The sequence below is a fragment of the Salvelinus sp. IW2-2015 genome, linkage group LG13, assembly GCF_002910315.2.
Source record: "Salvelinus sp. IW2-2015 linkage group LG13, ASM291031v2, whole genome shotgun sequence".
Classification (NCBI taxonomy): Eukaryota; Metazoa; Chordata; class Actinopteri; order Salmoniformes; family Salmonidae; genus Salvelinus; species Salvelinus sp. IW2-2015.
In genome coordinates, this window is record NC_036853.1 from 3,954,743 (window position 1) to 3,972,685 (window position 17,943).

The 17,943-nt window shown below is 41.5% G+C and overlaps 1 protein-coding gene across 1 annotated transcript in view; it reads left to right on the forward strand.

The window, feature by feature from the left end:
• Positions 1-17,943, forward strand: part of cadps2 (Ca++-dependent secretion activator 2) — a 249,967-nt gene that overhangs the window by 171,935 nt on the left and 60,089 nt on the right. Inside the window, exons 18-22 of the mRNA XM_070446338.1 lie at positions 2,750-2,906; positions 8,945-9,086; positions 9,371-9,475; positions 11,268-11,423; positions 11,622-11,769. Coding sequence (XP_070302439.1) covers positions 2,750-2,906; positions 8,945-9,086; positions 9,371-9,475; positions 11,268-11,423; positions 11,622-11,769 — 708 coding nt within the window. The remainder of the gene's footprint in view (positions 1-2,749; positions 2,907-8,944; positions 9,087-9,370; positions 9,476-11,267; positions 11,424-11,621; positions 11,770-17,943) is intronic.

Below are 17,943 nucleotides of genomic sequence, written 5' to 3' on the forward strand. Positions count from 1 at the left end.
ATTGAGCATGTTTGGAATGCACTGGATCGACGTGTGCGGCAGCGTGTTCCGCATCAACTCTGTGAAGAAGATGTCACACTGCATGATGCAAATGGTGGTCACACCAGATAGACTGGTTTTCTGGTCCAAGGTATCTGTCACCAACTCATGCATATCTGTATTCCCTGTCATGTGCAATCCATAGATTTAGGGCCCTAATACATTTATACTGAACAAAAATTCAACAATTTTACAGAGTTACAGTTCATATAAGAAAATCTGTAAATTTAAATAAATTAAACCCTAATCTATAGATTTCACATGACTGGGCAGGGGCGCAGCCATGGGTGGGCCTGTGAGGTCATAGGCCCACCACTGGCGAGCCAGGCCCAGCCAATCCGAATTAGTTTTGCCCCACAAAAGGGCCTTATTACAGATATAAATACTACAGTTTCATCAGCTGGTCCCAGACGTTCCTGCAGGTAAAGAAGCCGGATGTGGAGGCAATGGTCTGGCGTAGTCACACATGGTCTGCTGTTGTGAGGCTGGTTGGACGTACTGCCAAATTCTCTAAAACGATGTTGGAGGTGGCTTATGGTAGAGAAATGAGCATTCAATTATCTGACAGTTCTGGTGGACATTCCTGCAGTCAGCATGCCAATTGCACGCTCCCTCAAAACGTAAGACATCTGTGGCATTGTGTTGTGTAAAAAAACTGCACATTTTAGTGGCATTTTATTGTCCCCAGCACAAGGTGCACCTGTGTAATGAGCATGCTGTTTAATCAGCTTCTTGATATATGCCACACCTGTCAGGTGGATGAATTATCTTGGCAAAGGAGAAATACTCACTAACAGGGATGTAAACAAATTTGTGCACAAAATTTGAGAGAACTTTTTGTGCTTATGGAACATTTGAGATATTTTATTTCAGCTGATGAAACATGGGGCCAACACTTTACATGTTGCGTTTATATTTTTGTTCAGTATATTTCAATTGGCGGATTTCCTTATGAACTGTAACTCAGTAAAATCAAGGAAATTGTTGCATGTTGCGTTTATTTTTGTTCAGTGTAGATCAAACCTCTAGTGCAAATGACATGAATGCCCTATGCAGGAAAAGTAACTTTGATTATTTGAAGTGAATGGACAGCTGAATGGACAGGCATCTGACTGGCATTAGAGACCATCCAACAATTCCAGTGTTGGGTTCAATTCCAGTCAATTCAGGAATTTAATCACATTGCTTTGGAGAAATTCCATGTCTAATTGGAATTTACCTCCATTCTTGATAACTCACCAACATATGGAGACATACTGTACTATAGTTTATTAGGTACACCATCCCGGTTCATGAAAAATATTTGTTCCTACAGACAGTGAGTCACGTGGCTGTGGCTTGCTATATAAAGCAAGCAGACAGGCATCGAGGCATTCAGTTACTGTTAGATTGAACGTTGGAATGGGTAAAACGAGTGACCTAAGCGACTTTGAGCGTGGCATGATTGTCGGTGTCAGGTGTGCCTGTTCCAGTATCTCAGAAACGGTAGACCTTCTGGGCTTTTCACGCACGACAGTGTTTAGGGTTTACCGAGAATTGTGCGACAAACCAAAAAACATCCAGTCAGCGGCAGTCCTGTGTTGGCGAAAACAGCACGTTGATGAGAGGTCGAAGAAGAATGTCAAGAATCGTGTAAGCGAACAGGCGGGCCACAAACAACAGCAAATAACGGCGTAGTACAACAGTGGTGTGCAGAACGGCATCTCAGAACGCACAACTCATTGGTCCTTGTCACGGATGGGCTACTGCAGCAGACGACCACACCAAGTTTCACTCCTATCAGGTAAAAACAAGAAGAAGCAGCTCCAGTGGGCATGCAATCGCCAACACTGGACAATTGAGGAGTGGAAAAACATTGCCTGGTCCGACGAATCCCGTTTTCAGAGTCAGGATTTGGCGTAAGCAGCATGAGTCCATGGCCCCACCCTGCCCGGTGTCAACAGTACAGGCTGGTGATATTATGGTGTGGGGAATGTTCAATGGCACGCATTAGGTCCCTTGATACCAATTGAGCAATGTTTCCATGCCCCGAGGAATTCAGTCTGTTCTGGAGGCAAAGGGGTGTCCGTCCGGGTACTAGATGGGTGTACCTAATAAACTGGCCACATAGTCACACTATACATTTTGGGGGGGCTTTTATAGATACTGTTTCTGATAGTATGACCACTAAATTACAAGKTATTGCTGTTCTCAGATGAGCTTTGTATTTATTCCGCTCTGAACATTGCAGGTTAAGAACACATATCTGTCTGTGCCTTTTTAATAACTTTTTATAGCCTCACCTTGGAGATTGAAGCGCCACATTGGAAGCATAATGTAATAACCAATATGTGATTCATCTTTTTTAGTGTTGGAGTCCATTGTGCGCTCAAGGTCCCTTCTTTATGCTACCCATCACCCATTTGGCTGTTTCTCTCTTGGTTTCATTCATTAGATTGTTTTGATTTTTAAAAAAACATTTTATTTTTCAGAGCTGTCTTTTCTCTATCCATCTGTCACTTCTTTCCATCTTGCTCTGATTGTGTCATTTTACATTGTATGCCCAACTATTCTTCACCAGAGTAAACTAGTGGTTTGTGATGACTTGGCATTTTATAATGTATTATTTTATTTCTTTATTTTGCCTTCTCCCCCTTTTCTTTGTTTCTTTTGTGTTCTCTTTCTCGCTATCTTCTTCCCTCTGCTCTCTCTCCTTCCCGCTCTTTTCTAGGCATTCTCGTGGTGGCCGGAGATGATGGCGGAGCATGCAGAGACCTTCCTGTCTCTCTACACCGTCGACATGGATGGTGCTCTACAAGTCCAGCCCGTTGACTCATGGGATAGCTTTCCCTTATTCCAGCTGCTTAACAACTTCCTGCGTTGTGACCGTGAGTTCTCAGTTCTCCCTGTGTCCCCCTTCTTCTACCTCTGACCCTATGCTTAGCCTCCCAAAACTGATTTAAAGTGTAGCCTACAACGCATCACTGATTCATGAGCACAGTTCAACAACTTCCAGTTCAGTAACTGTGAGTGGCGTATTTCCCTGTAGTGTTCCCTCTAGTTCTTTTGTCACCTGACACTCCATTTTGTCCCTGTCCCTATTTAAAGCATGGCCTACGGCACCTCCTCGTCCTGAGCTGTCTTCAAAACACATCCCGTATTTCTCGGAGCATGTTCATGCCACTAAGAGTCCTAATTAACACCAGCGGTGCAAAACAAGACTCGTTAGGAGAAGTTGTTAACTGTGCATAGAGCTCCCGCACTTGCGTGGGCTTCACAATAATTAACATCACTGAGGTAACGGTGAGAAATGAAAAGCAGATAAAACAATAGTAACGGATGTCGAAACACGATCGTAAAGTCAGGGGGCTGGCGCGGGGCTGTCATCTGTCAGCTAAAGACTCTACCTGTCACTTCCTGTAATGCGAGGAGCAGTGTCACACAGACAGGAGAGTATTAGTACGGTTTGAGGCACCTGTCTCACCAGGCTGTCCTCCATTTGGATTTCTTTGCTCACTGATCAGGGAACAAAGGTTTGTAGTTTTCCCTTTTTTCCAACATACCTGGCCACTCGTAGACATGCAATGGTTACTCTGATAACAGGTCATAGACCGAAACATTTGTCTCATTTAGTTCTAATTATTTGCCCTGTAGTGCTGAGCAATTAATGCTTTTTGAGGTCATTCCGGTTCAATTATACATTTTCTACAACGGATTTACATTTGAATAATCTTTTTAACATTAAATGCACTATGCATGATGTTGGTTGAATGCTGATACGACACAGAATAAAACTATTAATAAAAGTCCCATGATGGTAGTGACTGCCCATTTACTATTGACCATAATTTATTCACTTTACTTTCATAAAATATTGAAGTTGTTGTGTATATTACATTTGTTTTATTTCATGACTTTATTTGTCAAGTCATCGTCTCATCTCTATATAGCTGCTGTCTATGCTGTATTACAAAATCACAATTTTATTAGTTCTTCAAAGTAAATAAGGCATACTTTTATGACTGCTGAATGCCAACTATCAATCACTTTGATCATGTATTTTCAGGTAGATATACCTTTGTGAAGCAGCTGCTCACTATCCCTCTCGATCGTGCGTCTTCTGTCTTTTCTCTCCGTGTCGACCCACACAGACCGGACAAATAGGCGCACAATGGATTATGGTCACTGCAGTTAATTAACACGTTTTCTGCGCTAAATTATGTATAATACTGGCTTGTTGTAAACTACAACTCCCTATTACATTGCACAGTGTGGGTTTGATCTGATTTCTCTCTAGAGAAACTGCTCATTGAGCTCATAGGAAAAAACTAACAAAATGGAATTCATAAAATTTAACTGACAGCATGTTTTGTTAATCGCTCAGTACTATTGACCTGCTTCCACCATGTGTAATACTTATTACTTATGAGTGTAAAGTCCGTGTGGCATCCAGGTGTTTGCCCTTGTGTGTACTATCAAACTCTCTCTCTCTCATACTTTCTCCCTCTCTCTTCTCCCTTATCCACTCTTAGCTCTGAGCCTTTGTTTCATTGCCAAGTGAGAGTTGGCTACATCTGAAGTGTTGTTTTACATTGTCTATGTAAGCCTCACCCAGAGCAGAAAGACAGGCAGCTCAAGGGCAATTACATAGAAAAATAAAATTATAATTATGTAAGGAGTAGGCAAAATATCATTATTGTGGGTTTTTTCTTCTCCATTTTCTGTTATTACCATTCTCCATTAATCTTGCAATTATTCCAACTGTCATAACAATTATTTGATTTGAAGAGTAACGTAATGAGGAACATTTTCGTTTTGACTTACTGCAGATGAGGACCCTGTTTTTGATTAATGATGCCTGTAGTGAATGAGATAAAATAGTTGTAAAATGTCTAAGCTGATGATATTGTTAGGATAAAAGAAAAAAGGCTGCAATTCCACTTGTGAGTTTATTTTTCATAGTTGCTTAGCTATAGACCTGCAAGGTCAAGTCTGCCTTTTAGGATTGGTCCCCCGACAGTTCCTACATCATTCAGGATCTCCATGTTGGCAATGTTGTCAAATGCTGTTGTCTGATACTTGCCTCAAACACAAATATATATTTTTTTACATATGCGAATAATTATAAACATGTACAGAAAGGTGAAAAGAGGCTATGTTGATACTGTGTGATAAATGAACAAATACATAGTCAGAATTGAAGCATTGTTGTTTGTAATACCATGTTTTAATGATTGTTTTGTAGTGTGAACAAAACATATTTCATTTATCACACCAGGTCTTAATATCCACGTGTACTAAGGATTAACTAAATGCTCACTTTAGTGTCTGCATGTGTTGCGTGATGCAGGAACTTGTTGGGAGAAGAGCCGTGGGCTCTCAGGAGGGTAAAAAGGCAAGTGTTAATCATGAAGGAACAGAATAATGGGAAATGAAGGAACAGAGTGATGGGAAATTAGGACTAATGAAGCCCTGAGAGACCAACATGAGTCCTATGTGCTCTCTTCCTTTGTCTTCTCTCTCTCTCTCTCGCTCTCTCTCGCTCTCTCTCGCGCTCTCTCGCTCTCTCTCTCTCAAAAAATACTAAAATGTATTATTGTTTTTTCCCCTCATCAATCTACACACAATACCCTACAATGACAAAGCAAAAGCAGGTATTTAGTGCTGCAGAGATGGTTGTCCTGGAAGGTTCTTGCATCTACACAGAGGAGCTCTGTCAGTGAACATCTGATACTTGGTCACCTCCCTGACTTAAACCGATCTCCCCCGACTGCTCAGTTTGGACGGGCGGACAGCTCTAGGGTAGTTAGAGCCTTGGTGGTTCCAAGCTTCTTCCATTTAAGAATGATGGAGGCCACTGTGTTCTTGGCGACCTTCAATACTGCAGACATTTTTTGATACCTTTCCCCAGAGCTGTACCTTGACACAATCCTGTCTCTGAGCTCTACGGACAATTCCTCTGACCTCATGGCTTTGTTTTTGCTCTGACATGCACTGTCAACTGTGGTACCTTTATATAAACAGGTGTGCCTTTCCAAATCATGTCCACTCAACTTTATTTACCACAGTTGTTTCTACAACTTGATTGGAATCCATCTCAAGGATGATCAATGGAAACAGGATGCTCCTGAGCTCAATTTTTAGTCTCATAGCAGGGTCTGAATACTTATGTAAATAAGGCGTTTCTGTTTATTTTCTAATACATTTGCAAAAATGTCTAAAAACCTGTTTTCACTTTGTCRTGTGGTATTGTGTGTAGATTGATGAGGATTTTTTTTAAATACATTTTAGAATAAGTCTGTAACGTAACAAGATATGGAAAAGTGAAGGGGTCTGAATACTTTCCAAATGCACTGTATGTATGTAGGCTACATATCTAAATGCCCATAATGGAACAAGAGATGAGATGATGCCAGAGAAACTTGTATATTCCTCTAACAATTGCTTGTTTTCCATTTYATTTGATTAAAAAGGAATCCCTCAGTAGGCTACCCTTACCCTACTCTAATGAAGGTGGGTTCAACACCAATGTCTTTCTTATCCTGGCCATGCATTAGCYAAGTACCATATCAAAATAAAATGTCTAATAAAATTGTATTTGTTACATGCTTCGTAGACAACAGGTGTAGACTAACAGTAAAATGCTTACGGGTCCATTTCCAACAATGCAGCATTAAAGGTGATAAGATATGAAATAAATACAAAAAAAAWAWCATTTTTTTATCAATAGCAGGTTTCTAAATGGTCTACTCATGAGGCTTTTACCGTCATGCTTTTGTAGACTTCACAATTTACATGGTCCTATAATATTCAAATGATTCAGTCCTATAATGCTCCTCTGAACATATTCAAATGATTCAGTCCTATAATGCTCCTCTGAACATATTCAAATGATTCAGTCCGTGATATATGGCTTCCTCTGAACATATCAATATGATTCAGTCCTATAAGTGCTCGCTGAACATATTCAAATGATTCAGTCTATAATGCTCCTTGAACTATCAAATGATGTTCAGTCCTATATATGCTCCTCTGAACATATTCAATGATTCAGTCCCTATATGCTCCTCTGAACATACTCAAATGATTCAGTCCTATAATGCTCCTCTGAACATATTCAATGATTCAGTCCTATATGCTCCTCTGACATACTCAATGATTCAGTCTATAATGCTCCTCTGAACATATTCAAATGATTCAGTCCTATAATGTCCTCTGAACATACTCAAATGATGTCAGTTCTATACATGTTCCTCTGAAACATACTCAAATGATTCAGTCCTATAATGCTCCTCTGAACATATTCAAATGATTCAGTCCTATAATGCTCCTCTGAACATATTCAAATGATTCAGTCCTATAATGCTCCTCTGAACATATTCAATGATTCAGTCCTATAATGCTCCTCTTGAACATAACTTCAATGATTCAGTCGCTAATAATGTTCCTCTGAACATACTTCAAATGATTCAGTCCTATAATGTTCCTCTGAAGCATACTAAATGATCAGTCATATAATGTCCTCTGAACATATTCAAATGATTCAGTCCTATAATGTTGCTCTGAACATATTCAAATGATTCAGTCCTATAATGTTCCTCTGAACATATTCAAATGAGTCAGTCCTATAATGCTGCCTGCTGAACATACTCAAATGATTCAGTCCTATAATGTTGCTCTGAACATACTCAAATGATTCAGTCCTATAAGTTCCTCTGAACATACTCAAATGAGTTCAGTCCTATAATGTTCCTCTGAACATACTCAAATGATTCAGTCCTATAGATGCTTCTCTGAAGCATACTCAAATGAATTCAGTCCTATAGATGTCCTCCTGAACATATTCAAACTGATTCAGTCCTATAATGTTCTCTGAACATATTCAATGATTTCAGTCCTATAATGCTCCTCTGAACATCTCAAATGATTCAGTCCTAATAATGTTCCTCCTGAACATGATCAAATGATTCAGTCCTATAATGTTCCTCTGAACATATTCAAATGATTCAGTCGCTATAATGCCTCCTGAACATATCAAATGATTCAGTCTATAATGTTCCTCTGAACATATTCAAAGGATTCAGGTCCTGATAATGTTCCTCTGAAATTATTCAAATGATTCAGTCCTATAATGCTCCTCCAAACATATTCAAATTATTCAGTCCTATAATGCCATCTCAATGGTACATAAGCCTATATCTTGCTTATTGCGAACATGCCTCACACACATTTTAAGGGGAGGCTAGTATAAAAACATGTTTTAGGACAAATGCATAAAGACATGTATGGCCTTTAAGCCTACTCATTGAAGCAATTACAACAATGTTGACTGCCAACACTCCAAATATATTACAAAAACTGGATGTATTTTCCTGTTGCTATTATTCATTACTGTAACCTATGCTATTTAATAAACGGTATCAAAATATAATGGACTAGGATGAGAATATTCTGTGCCCCCCCATATTCTGTGCCCCCCAGACGATACATGCAGTATTAAGCCATCGAACATGTTGATTGGCCTGTGAATGGTCAAGCCCTCATCACACCTACAACTTATTTATTAATCAAAACCCAGCCCTTTCGCGCCACAGACGGCTATTGCGCCCATAATTCCCCCTGTGAAAATAGCAAAACACCCCTGGACATAAGATGTACAATCGCATTAGGTTTGTTCAAATAGAGTCCTTTGTGTCTTAATCTGACTTTCTGAGCATCTTTCTCTTCTCTTTCCTCTTCTTTCTCCTTCTTCCTTTGCATATCAGGACATTGTGAAAATATGGAATTTTTATGCAAATATAATAATGTGGACTGTGGGAGGGAAGGACCGTGATTTAACTAGTCTTGCACTTGAACTGTATAAAGACCTTCAAGCCGACATTCAAAACCTTTGAATTTATTTCGTACTTCCTTCCTCATTCCCCAGCTCACCTGTGCAATGGCATGTTCCACAAGCACCTGCAGGACCTGTTCATCCCGCTGGTGGTRCGCTACATAGACCTTATGGAATCCTCCATCGCCCAGTCCATCCACCGCGGCTTCGAGCAGGAAACCTGGCAGTCCGTCAAGTAAGGACCCCCCCTCAATGTAGTCATTAGTTGCATTCTGTTGTGATATTTTAAGCTCAGATGTGCTTTTCATCAGGAACAGTAGCAAGCCTAGAATATTTCTGTCTGCATTTTTATGTCTACAAATAAGTGTGTGTAGTGTAGGTTAGATAACATCCACCGACGAGGCACAAAACCACATGGAGTCTGGAGCATCAACACTCAGTGGGATTTCTCTGTTGTCTTTTGTCTCTGTCGCATCTTTCTTTGTCGTTTGGTTTGGTTTGCCGTTCATTTCTTTTCAGGACAATAACCAACAACCTACCGAGCGTGCCTCTGCCCAAAGTCAATCTCCCACAGATGCCGAGCTTCTCAGCACCCTCCTGGATGGGCCCGCTGTGTGACAGCACGTGTGTATGGGCTGCCGCAAGACCTAGTGGGGCACTGTGGCATGGACTGTGCTGTGGTTGTCTTGTTATTGTCAAACTTCTCCAATTCAAGAACACTATTTCGCATTCTATTGCTTCCCTTTGCCAATGGTATGCCATTAACTATCGAACTAGCTTAATGCATTTTGTAGAAGTGTGAAACTTGAAAATCTGCCCTCACATTTAAATGTTAATAGTAAGACCAGTATGTCTACCACTACTGAGGCTTTTAACTGTGCAATTCAGGTGGCCCAGATATTCCTGGGATTGGTTTCCCCTTTTGATGACCTCAGACTGATACCTTCTTTGATATCAAGATAAAAGCATGTTTTTGTTGTCTTGTGAGGTTTGTTGTGTTATGTGGTGCAGCATGGCAAATGTTTTGTGGCACAGCAGCATCTCTTTTGTGAAATGTATGTTGTGGCTCTTTGATCAGGAACGGCTGTGGCATGTTTTTTGTGCACACGTCCGACATATTTCAGGTATTTTTATTGTATATTGGATAGTATCAGAGACACCTGTTTTGAAACCTGTTTATAACTGTGATGTTACGGTATGCTGGTCAATTCTCAGCTCAGTTAAGCACTGAGTTGTGAAGTATATCAYGCCTAATGAATGTTAAATAAGAAATGGGATTCTTATTTCAGCTTGAAAGGAATTAATTTACCCGAAATTTTGTAAGTAGGCGTAGCCGTTTTGCAGATTTCAGTGAATATGTTTCTTCGAAACCTCAAAGCTGGTCTTTGGGACTGTTATGAAACCGTTTTCAGCACTTGTCAAGTGACCATTTTCTCCTCAAACCTTTGTCATAAATGAGCAGTCAAGATCCCCCACAAGCAAAATTATTAAGGGCTTTTTCACGTATGAAATTCGGTACCCTGGTTCGGTTTCCTGGATCGTTTGTGAGAATTCTACAGACTACGTAGACCTGAAAATAAAAATGTCAGTGTCTGATTAGCACATTCTACATGATGTAAACAACCTAGCTCGTTAACAACAGGCAAAAAAGTTCCACGCGACTCTGCCACATCACAATACAAGTTGACTTCTGAGGGCCCAGTGGAAACAGTGGAGACTCAAACCACCCACCCACCTACCCTTGCCTCGCTCAAGAAAAAAAAACTGGCACTTCGTTAGCAAGCACAGACGGGCGTGGGGGATCGTTCCATTCCCCCGGGAGAGGGGACGTTCGGAGAAGAGAGCTCCTAATTAGTCATGAGGGGGGGATATGAGCGAGCATTTAATTGCAACACAGATTTTGCTCAAATTATTTATTCCCACTTGTGAAGGTAAGTCTTTTAAAGGCGAAGTGAGAAAAGTGAGTGAGTGTGCTTCACCACCCCTCACCCTCTGTCTCTCTCCCTCGCTCGCTCTGGTTCGCTGTACACTTGAATGCTGGTTACAGCCACCGGTTGCCATGTGTTAAGGTGTAGACACCGGAGAGAAGGTGGCGATGGAGACCCATCTGTCTATGTGCTGAGAGTCTCCTTAGTAACAGTCACTTTGACAGCAGGGTGTGTTCAGTCACTGTTGGGTGTGTCTTAAGAACATGTCATATGCAACTCTGACATGTTAAACTGTGAAGCATGTAAATTGTCAAACGTGTTCAGTTATTGAGCAGTAATACAAGAAAACATCCGTACTTCACTTAAAACCCTCGAGCACAACACCCCAGACTTTGTAACTCAGTTTTCATTTGTTCATGTTTAACTGACAGAACTTCCATGAAGCTTGGCAAAGTTAATATTTGGCTTCTTTCCTCCCCAACCCCTAGTAACGGCTCAGCAACCTCAGAGGACCTCTTCTGGAAGTTGGACGCCCTCCAGATGTTTGTCCTGGACCTGCACTGGCCCGAGCCAGAGTTTGCCAAACACCTGGAGCAGAGGCTGAAGCTCATGGCCAGCGACATGATGGAGGCTTGCGTCAAAAGGTCAGAGGTCAGGAGGACGTCACCACCCGTGATGGGTTGGGGGTTAAGCATTTACCACTGCATACCTGGTTTATAACTGAGATATTACTGAGGATAATGAGGAAGAGTTTAGTGATGTGGTTTTGAACAGTGTTTTCCATAGCCCCCTAGGAATTAACCATATCATAACACCTTTCAATTGTCTTTTTATACCCAAAGAACGAAAGCCGCCTTCGACTCCAAGATGCAGAAGGCCAGCAAGTCAACGGACTTCCGGGTGTCGCTGTCGGTGTGCACCATGTTCAACATGCTAATGGACGCCAAGAAGCAGTGCGCCAAACTCTGTGTGCTGGACTCCGATCAAGAGGTACGACCACACTCAACCTTTATTGTCTGTTCTTTGACCGCACAAACTGATCACAAATTTCCAGCATTGCATGCAAAACCATCACATACTTGACTACGTAAATCCAGGTTGTTTCGTTATTTAACTAACGAGTGTAGCGAACAATGGATATACTGTAGTTAACAGAATGGACAGAGCCTCATTCATATTTTTAAACCTACAACCCTACATGCCCTCAGCAGTTATAAGCGATGATCCCTCTAAGCTGCGCCCGGGCGCACAATAGTGCCGAGACTACCGCGCAACTCCCCGGGCCTGCTGGGCAGAAGAAATATCAGCCCACAGAGAGAAGCACGAGATTGAACTTCACTCAACTTTCTAGTTTTCCCTGWTAGTTAACACTATCAACGTTTCCCTTTATTGTGGCAATTGTGGTTGAATTAACTCAATATTAGACACTTTCAATGCAACATACCGAAACAAAGTGAGCTATGCAAGATTTAGTGTGCAAAACTAACTATGCAAGAGATTTTGTTGAAGGCAGAATGCATTGGAGTAGGATTGTATAGCATTGACCGGCATGACTCAGCCCATACTCTACACAGACCGGTTCGCATAACCAATCAGTAGGCCTACATGAAAATAGACCATTGCCATATATGGATCTGTGCCATTTACTTTGAACTGAACTGTGTTCACAGCATGAGCGGTCGTGACTAGATSCGCTTGTTTTGAGATCAAAGCGAGAGCTACATGTAGCYACGTGTGTGTGCACATTTAGTTCATATCCTTTGCTAGTTAATTAGGKTTTTTTTCACCCTTTTTTTCGTGGTATCCAATTGGAAGTAGTTAGTCTTGTCTCATCACTGCAACTCCTGTACGGACTCGGGAGAGGCGAAGGTCGCGAGCCATGCATCCTCCCAAACACAACCCAACCAAGCCTCACTGCTTCTTGACACAATGCCCATCCAACCCGGAAGCCAGCCACACCAATGTGTTGGAGGAAACACCGTACACCTGGCGACCGTGTCAGCGTGCACTGCGCCCGGCTAGCCACAGGAGTCGCTAGTGCGCAATGAGACAAGGATATCCCTGCCAGCCAAACCCTCCCTAACCCGGACGACGCTGGGCCAATTGTGCACCGCCCCATGGGCCTCCCGGTTGCGGCCGGCTGCGACAGAGCCTGGGCTCGAACCCGTTAGTGAGTTATTAGCCCAGTTATACATAATTTATTGTCAGTAATAGGGAGTGTACATTTCTAGACATCTTTTAAAAGCAAGTCAGTTTAAAGACCTTTTTTTGTCTTAAAGGGGCAGTGTGGTATTTTGAGACAGGCTTGAATAAGCTAAGTAGCCAATAGGCAGAGGATAGCTTAATTTGTCTGATTCTGTAATAATGGTATGAGAATAATAATGCATTTTGTTTTGTAAAGTGGGTTCTTGCATTAAACACAACAACATTTTGGATAAACAGGTTAATGTCAAGCCCTGCATGTTTTTTTCAAAAATGTAATCGAATGTAGGCCAACATTGAACACCACACATTGGCTGCTACTGTAGGCTGAACAGCAATTTCCATGTAAAAATGTTATGGGATGCTTTTTCTCCATTGTTGTTTATGGTAGACCACTCTGGTAGGCCTACATTATAATCAAATAGCCACAGCAGCCTACTTGGCCACTGTTAAAACTCTAACTTAAAGCAGGTACAGCCTCAGTGTTCACAGTAAACACGCACTGGAAGTTGCACAGAATTTTCACAACATTCAAGTTTGCGCTCAGCAGACCTCAAATTTGCTCTGTGCCCCCCAAAAATTGAGGAAACATTGGTTATAAGTGCAATATACCACCACAACAGTACCAAATATTGTTCCCTACCTTGCCTGAGTTTCCCTCAAGAGCTCAAGAACTAAAGTTTCCTTTGGTCTGTAACAGATTCAGTAATCTTCATATCACCTTGACTGCCTTGCAGCCAAAACATTCATTGCAATGGGTGCATTTATATCACGTCCAGATCAGTGGTAACGTGCAGCAGCTGCTCTAAATCGATGTGGCTGAATGAGCTCTCGATCTCTCCATTACAGCATTTCACCCTGCTAAAGGCTAACCCTCCGCTACCCGGCAACAATTTACACAGTGTCTCTACAGAGAGCTAAGCTCACTGTCCCCTTAACCTTCAGCTCCATTCTCCTCAAGTCCCTGAGGATGTTGATTCATAGCCGAACAGATGCACTCAGGTTTGTACACTCAGTGTACACTACTGATTCCAATTTAGATTCCAACTCCATGGTCATCATTGCCCTAATTGAATGAATGCATTAATTATGGAGGTGATTATGATATGGCAAGGTGTTGTTTCACCTGTGCTAAATACTGTCCAAGATCATTATCTATACTGTCTGAACCATTGATGATTTACGGGTGTGGGATCTTAATTTGACCAGTTCCATTCCAGGAGTAAAATAATCCTACAGCAGGAGGATTTGATTATTCATAAAATAKAAATATTTATATATACTTATATATATAACAGGAAATTAGTTTTGATAGGATACAGTAGGCTATAGTTTAGGTGCACATACACTACATGGCCAAAAGTATGTGGACAGACATWAAAATTTGTGGATTCGGCTATTTTAGCCACACTCTTTGTTGACAGGTGTATAAAATCGAGCACACAGCCATGGAATATCCATAGATAAACATTGGCAGTAGAATGCTCCGTACTGAAGAGCTCAGTGACTTTCAACATGGCACAGTCATATGATGCCACCTTTACAACAAGTCAGTTCGTGAGAATTTTGCCCTGCTAGAGCTGCCCCGGTCAACTGTAAGTGCTGTTATTGTGGAAATGTCTAGGAGCAACAACTGCTCAGCCACGAAGTGGTAGACCACACAAGCTCACAGAACGGGACTGTTAAGTGCTGAAGCGCGTAGCGTTTTAAAATTGTCTGTCCTCAGTTGTGACTCTCACTACCGATTTCCAAACAGCCTCTGGAAGCAATGACAGCACAATAACTGTTCGTCGGGAGATTCATTAAATGGGTTTCCATCTGTGCAGCCGCACACAAGCCCAAGATCACCATGCGCAACGCCAAGCATTGGTTGGAGTGATGTAAAGCTYGCCGCCATTGGACTCTGGAACAATGGAAACGAGTTCTCTGGAGTGGTAAATTACACGTCCAGCGGATGAATCTGGGTTTGGCGGATGCCAGGAAAACGTTACCTGCCCCAATGCATAGTGCCAACTATAAAGTTTGGTGGAAGAGGAAAAATAGTTTTTGGGCTGTGTTTCATGGTTCGGTCTAGGCCCCTTAGTTCCAGTGAAGGGAAATCTTAACGCTACAGCATACAATCGCTGTATTATTTATGCTCTTTTGGCTGAATGGAAGCAAGTCCCCGCAGCAATGTTCCAGCATCTAGCTTTCCCAGAAAAGTGGAGGCTGTTATCGCAGCAAAGGGGAGACCAACTCCATATTAATGCCCGTGATATTGGAATGAGATGTTCGACGAGCAGGTGTTAACACACTTTTGGCCATGTAGTGTATGTAGCTTAGCAAATAAACATTGTATTTCTGATCTACTTATGGTATGCAAAATAGGATATAGCAATTCACCTTGGATAATTAACAAGAAATGTGTTAAATTCTTCTTGTTTCTCGGATCACTGTTTTTTGAAGGTTTTTTGCACATTGAAAGCATAATAGTTCACAGTAAAATTATTTTGAGGATATTTTTTTTTTCATTGCCTTTTGTTAGGATGTTGCGAAACTCAAGGTAAAGATATATATATATATATATATATATATATATATATATATATATATACATTATTCTGCTTTTATTATTTTCAGAGGAAATGTGATGTGATGTTCTACGTGCTTTTAACACACAGTGCTGTGGTTTTTAACCGATGAGCCTCGGGACACTGGTGTGTCTTGAGGAACTCATAAGTGTGCCATGAAACTTTTACTAATCTTTATATTTTTGGGGGACATTCACTTATAAACATGACCTGTGGATTGAACATGGAATATAATTCAGATAATTCATTGATTGGCACATGGTTACAGTGCAGTCAAAGTATTCAGACCCCTTTACTGTTTCCACATTTTGTTACGTTATAGCCTTATTCTAAAATTGTATAATGGTCAGTTAGTGACGCTAGAGGCATCACTACAGACACCCTGGTTCGAATCCAGGCTGTATCACAACCGGCCGTGATTGGTAGTCCCATAGGCCGGCACACAATTGGCCCAGCGTCGTCCGGGTTTGACCGGTGTAGGCCGTCATTGTAAATAAGAATTTGTTCTTTACTGACTTATCTAGTTAATTATAAATAAGAACCCAATGGTCACTCTGACAGAGCTCCAGAGTTCCTCTGTCGAGATTGGAGAAACATCAAGAAAGACAACCATCTCTGCAGCACTCCACCAATCAGGCCTTCATGGTAGAATGGCCAGACGGAAACAAATCCTCAGTAAAGAGCACATGACAGCCCGCTTGAAGTTTGCCAAAAGGCACCTAAAGGATTCTCAGACCTTGACAAACAAGAACACCTTGGCCTGAATGCCAAGCGTCACRCCTGGAGGAAACCTGGCACCATCCCTACTGTGAAGCGTGGTGGCAGCATCATGCTGTGAGGATGTTTTTCAACGGCTGGGACTGAGAGACTAGTCAGGGTCTAGGGAAAGATGAACGGTGCAAAGTACAGAGAGATCCTTGATGAAAACCTGCTCCAGAGAGCTCAGGATTTCAGACTGAGGTGAAGGTTCACCTTCCAACAGGACAACGACCCTAAGCACACAGCCAAGACAATGCAGGAGTGGCTTTGGGACAAGTCTCTGAATGTCCTTGAGTGGCCCAACCAGAGCCCGGACTTGAACCCGATCAAACATCTCTGGAGAGACCTGAAAATAGCTCTGCAGCGATGCTCCCCATCCAACCTGACAGAGCTGAGAGGATCTGCAGAGAAGAATGGAAGAAACTCCCTAAATACAGGTGTGCCAGACTTGTTGCGTCGTACCCAAGAAGACCCCAGGCTGTAATCGCTGCCAAAGGTGCTTCAAGTACTGGGTTAACAGTTTGAATACCTATGTAAATGTAATAGTTCAGTTTTTTTTATTATACATTTGCAAAAATGTCTAAAAGCCTGTTTTTGCTTTGTCATTATGGGGTATTATGTGTAGATTGATGAGGGAAAAACAACATTTTAATCCATTTTATTCCAAAATTAATTTAGTCAATTTCAAAATAACGCTGTAACGTAACAACATTTGGAAAAAGTGAAGGGGTCTGAATACTTTCCGAATGCACTCTACATCTGTATCGTTGTTTCAAGTCCGGTGAGCTGGAGCTGCTCTTACATTTGTGTCATTTGAGGGGCGAGCATCACGAGCAAAGTAATTTGTGTAATTGTGACCRACCACCTTGATTCGGTCTTACGTAGCAAAATTTGAAATTGTGTTTTTTACATTGGATAAAATCAGAGACACAGAGCTACGAAATGGTATATCATACACTTTATTTGAGGARCAATGGATAAGTAATTCTGCTTTGAAATGTAATAAATATGGAACCATACTTTTGGTACCTCTGGAGAGCTCTTCTTTGTCTACACCCATTCAGCATCATTCACATCCTTTTAAGCTTTAGCCCCACCCATCTCTTTAAGGGTTGATCCAAGCGTTCTGTCCTAACAACAAGTCACGCTCCCAAGCTAACGTTGGCTAGCTTGCTAGCTACTTCCAGACACAAATGAGAGAACAACTAACTGACCATTTTACTCACCCTAGCAGAGCTGGTTAGGCTGTTTTCATGTTATCCAGAGTTTTGGTGACTGCAACTGTGCTGCTGGCAACAATTTACGCTTTACTGACACCGGCCATATTCAACAGGTGTTGAGCGTTCATAAATTTGTCAGTTATTCTGCTACGTCTATCAACAGTTATTATCAACAGTCAGTTATTTTACCAGCTACGTCTATCAACAGTCGTCACAGTGACATTCTATTGAAATGGTTACTTGCATAGTGGAGTCTTTTGTTAAGACATGTAGCTAGCTAGGTAAACAATGAACCATAATCCCAACTCATGTCGTTACTACCCTGCATGAATCTGCAGGTAGCTAACCATCCAAGTTCAATGTTAGCTAGCTAACATTAGGCTATAACTAGCAAAGCAAATGGTTCTGAGATA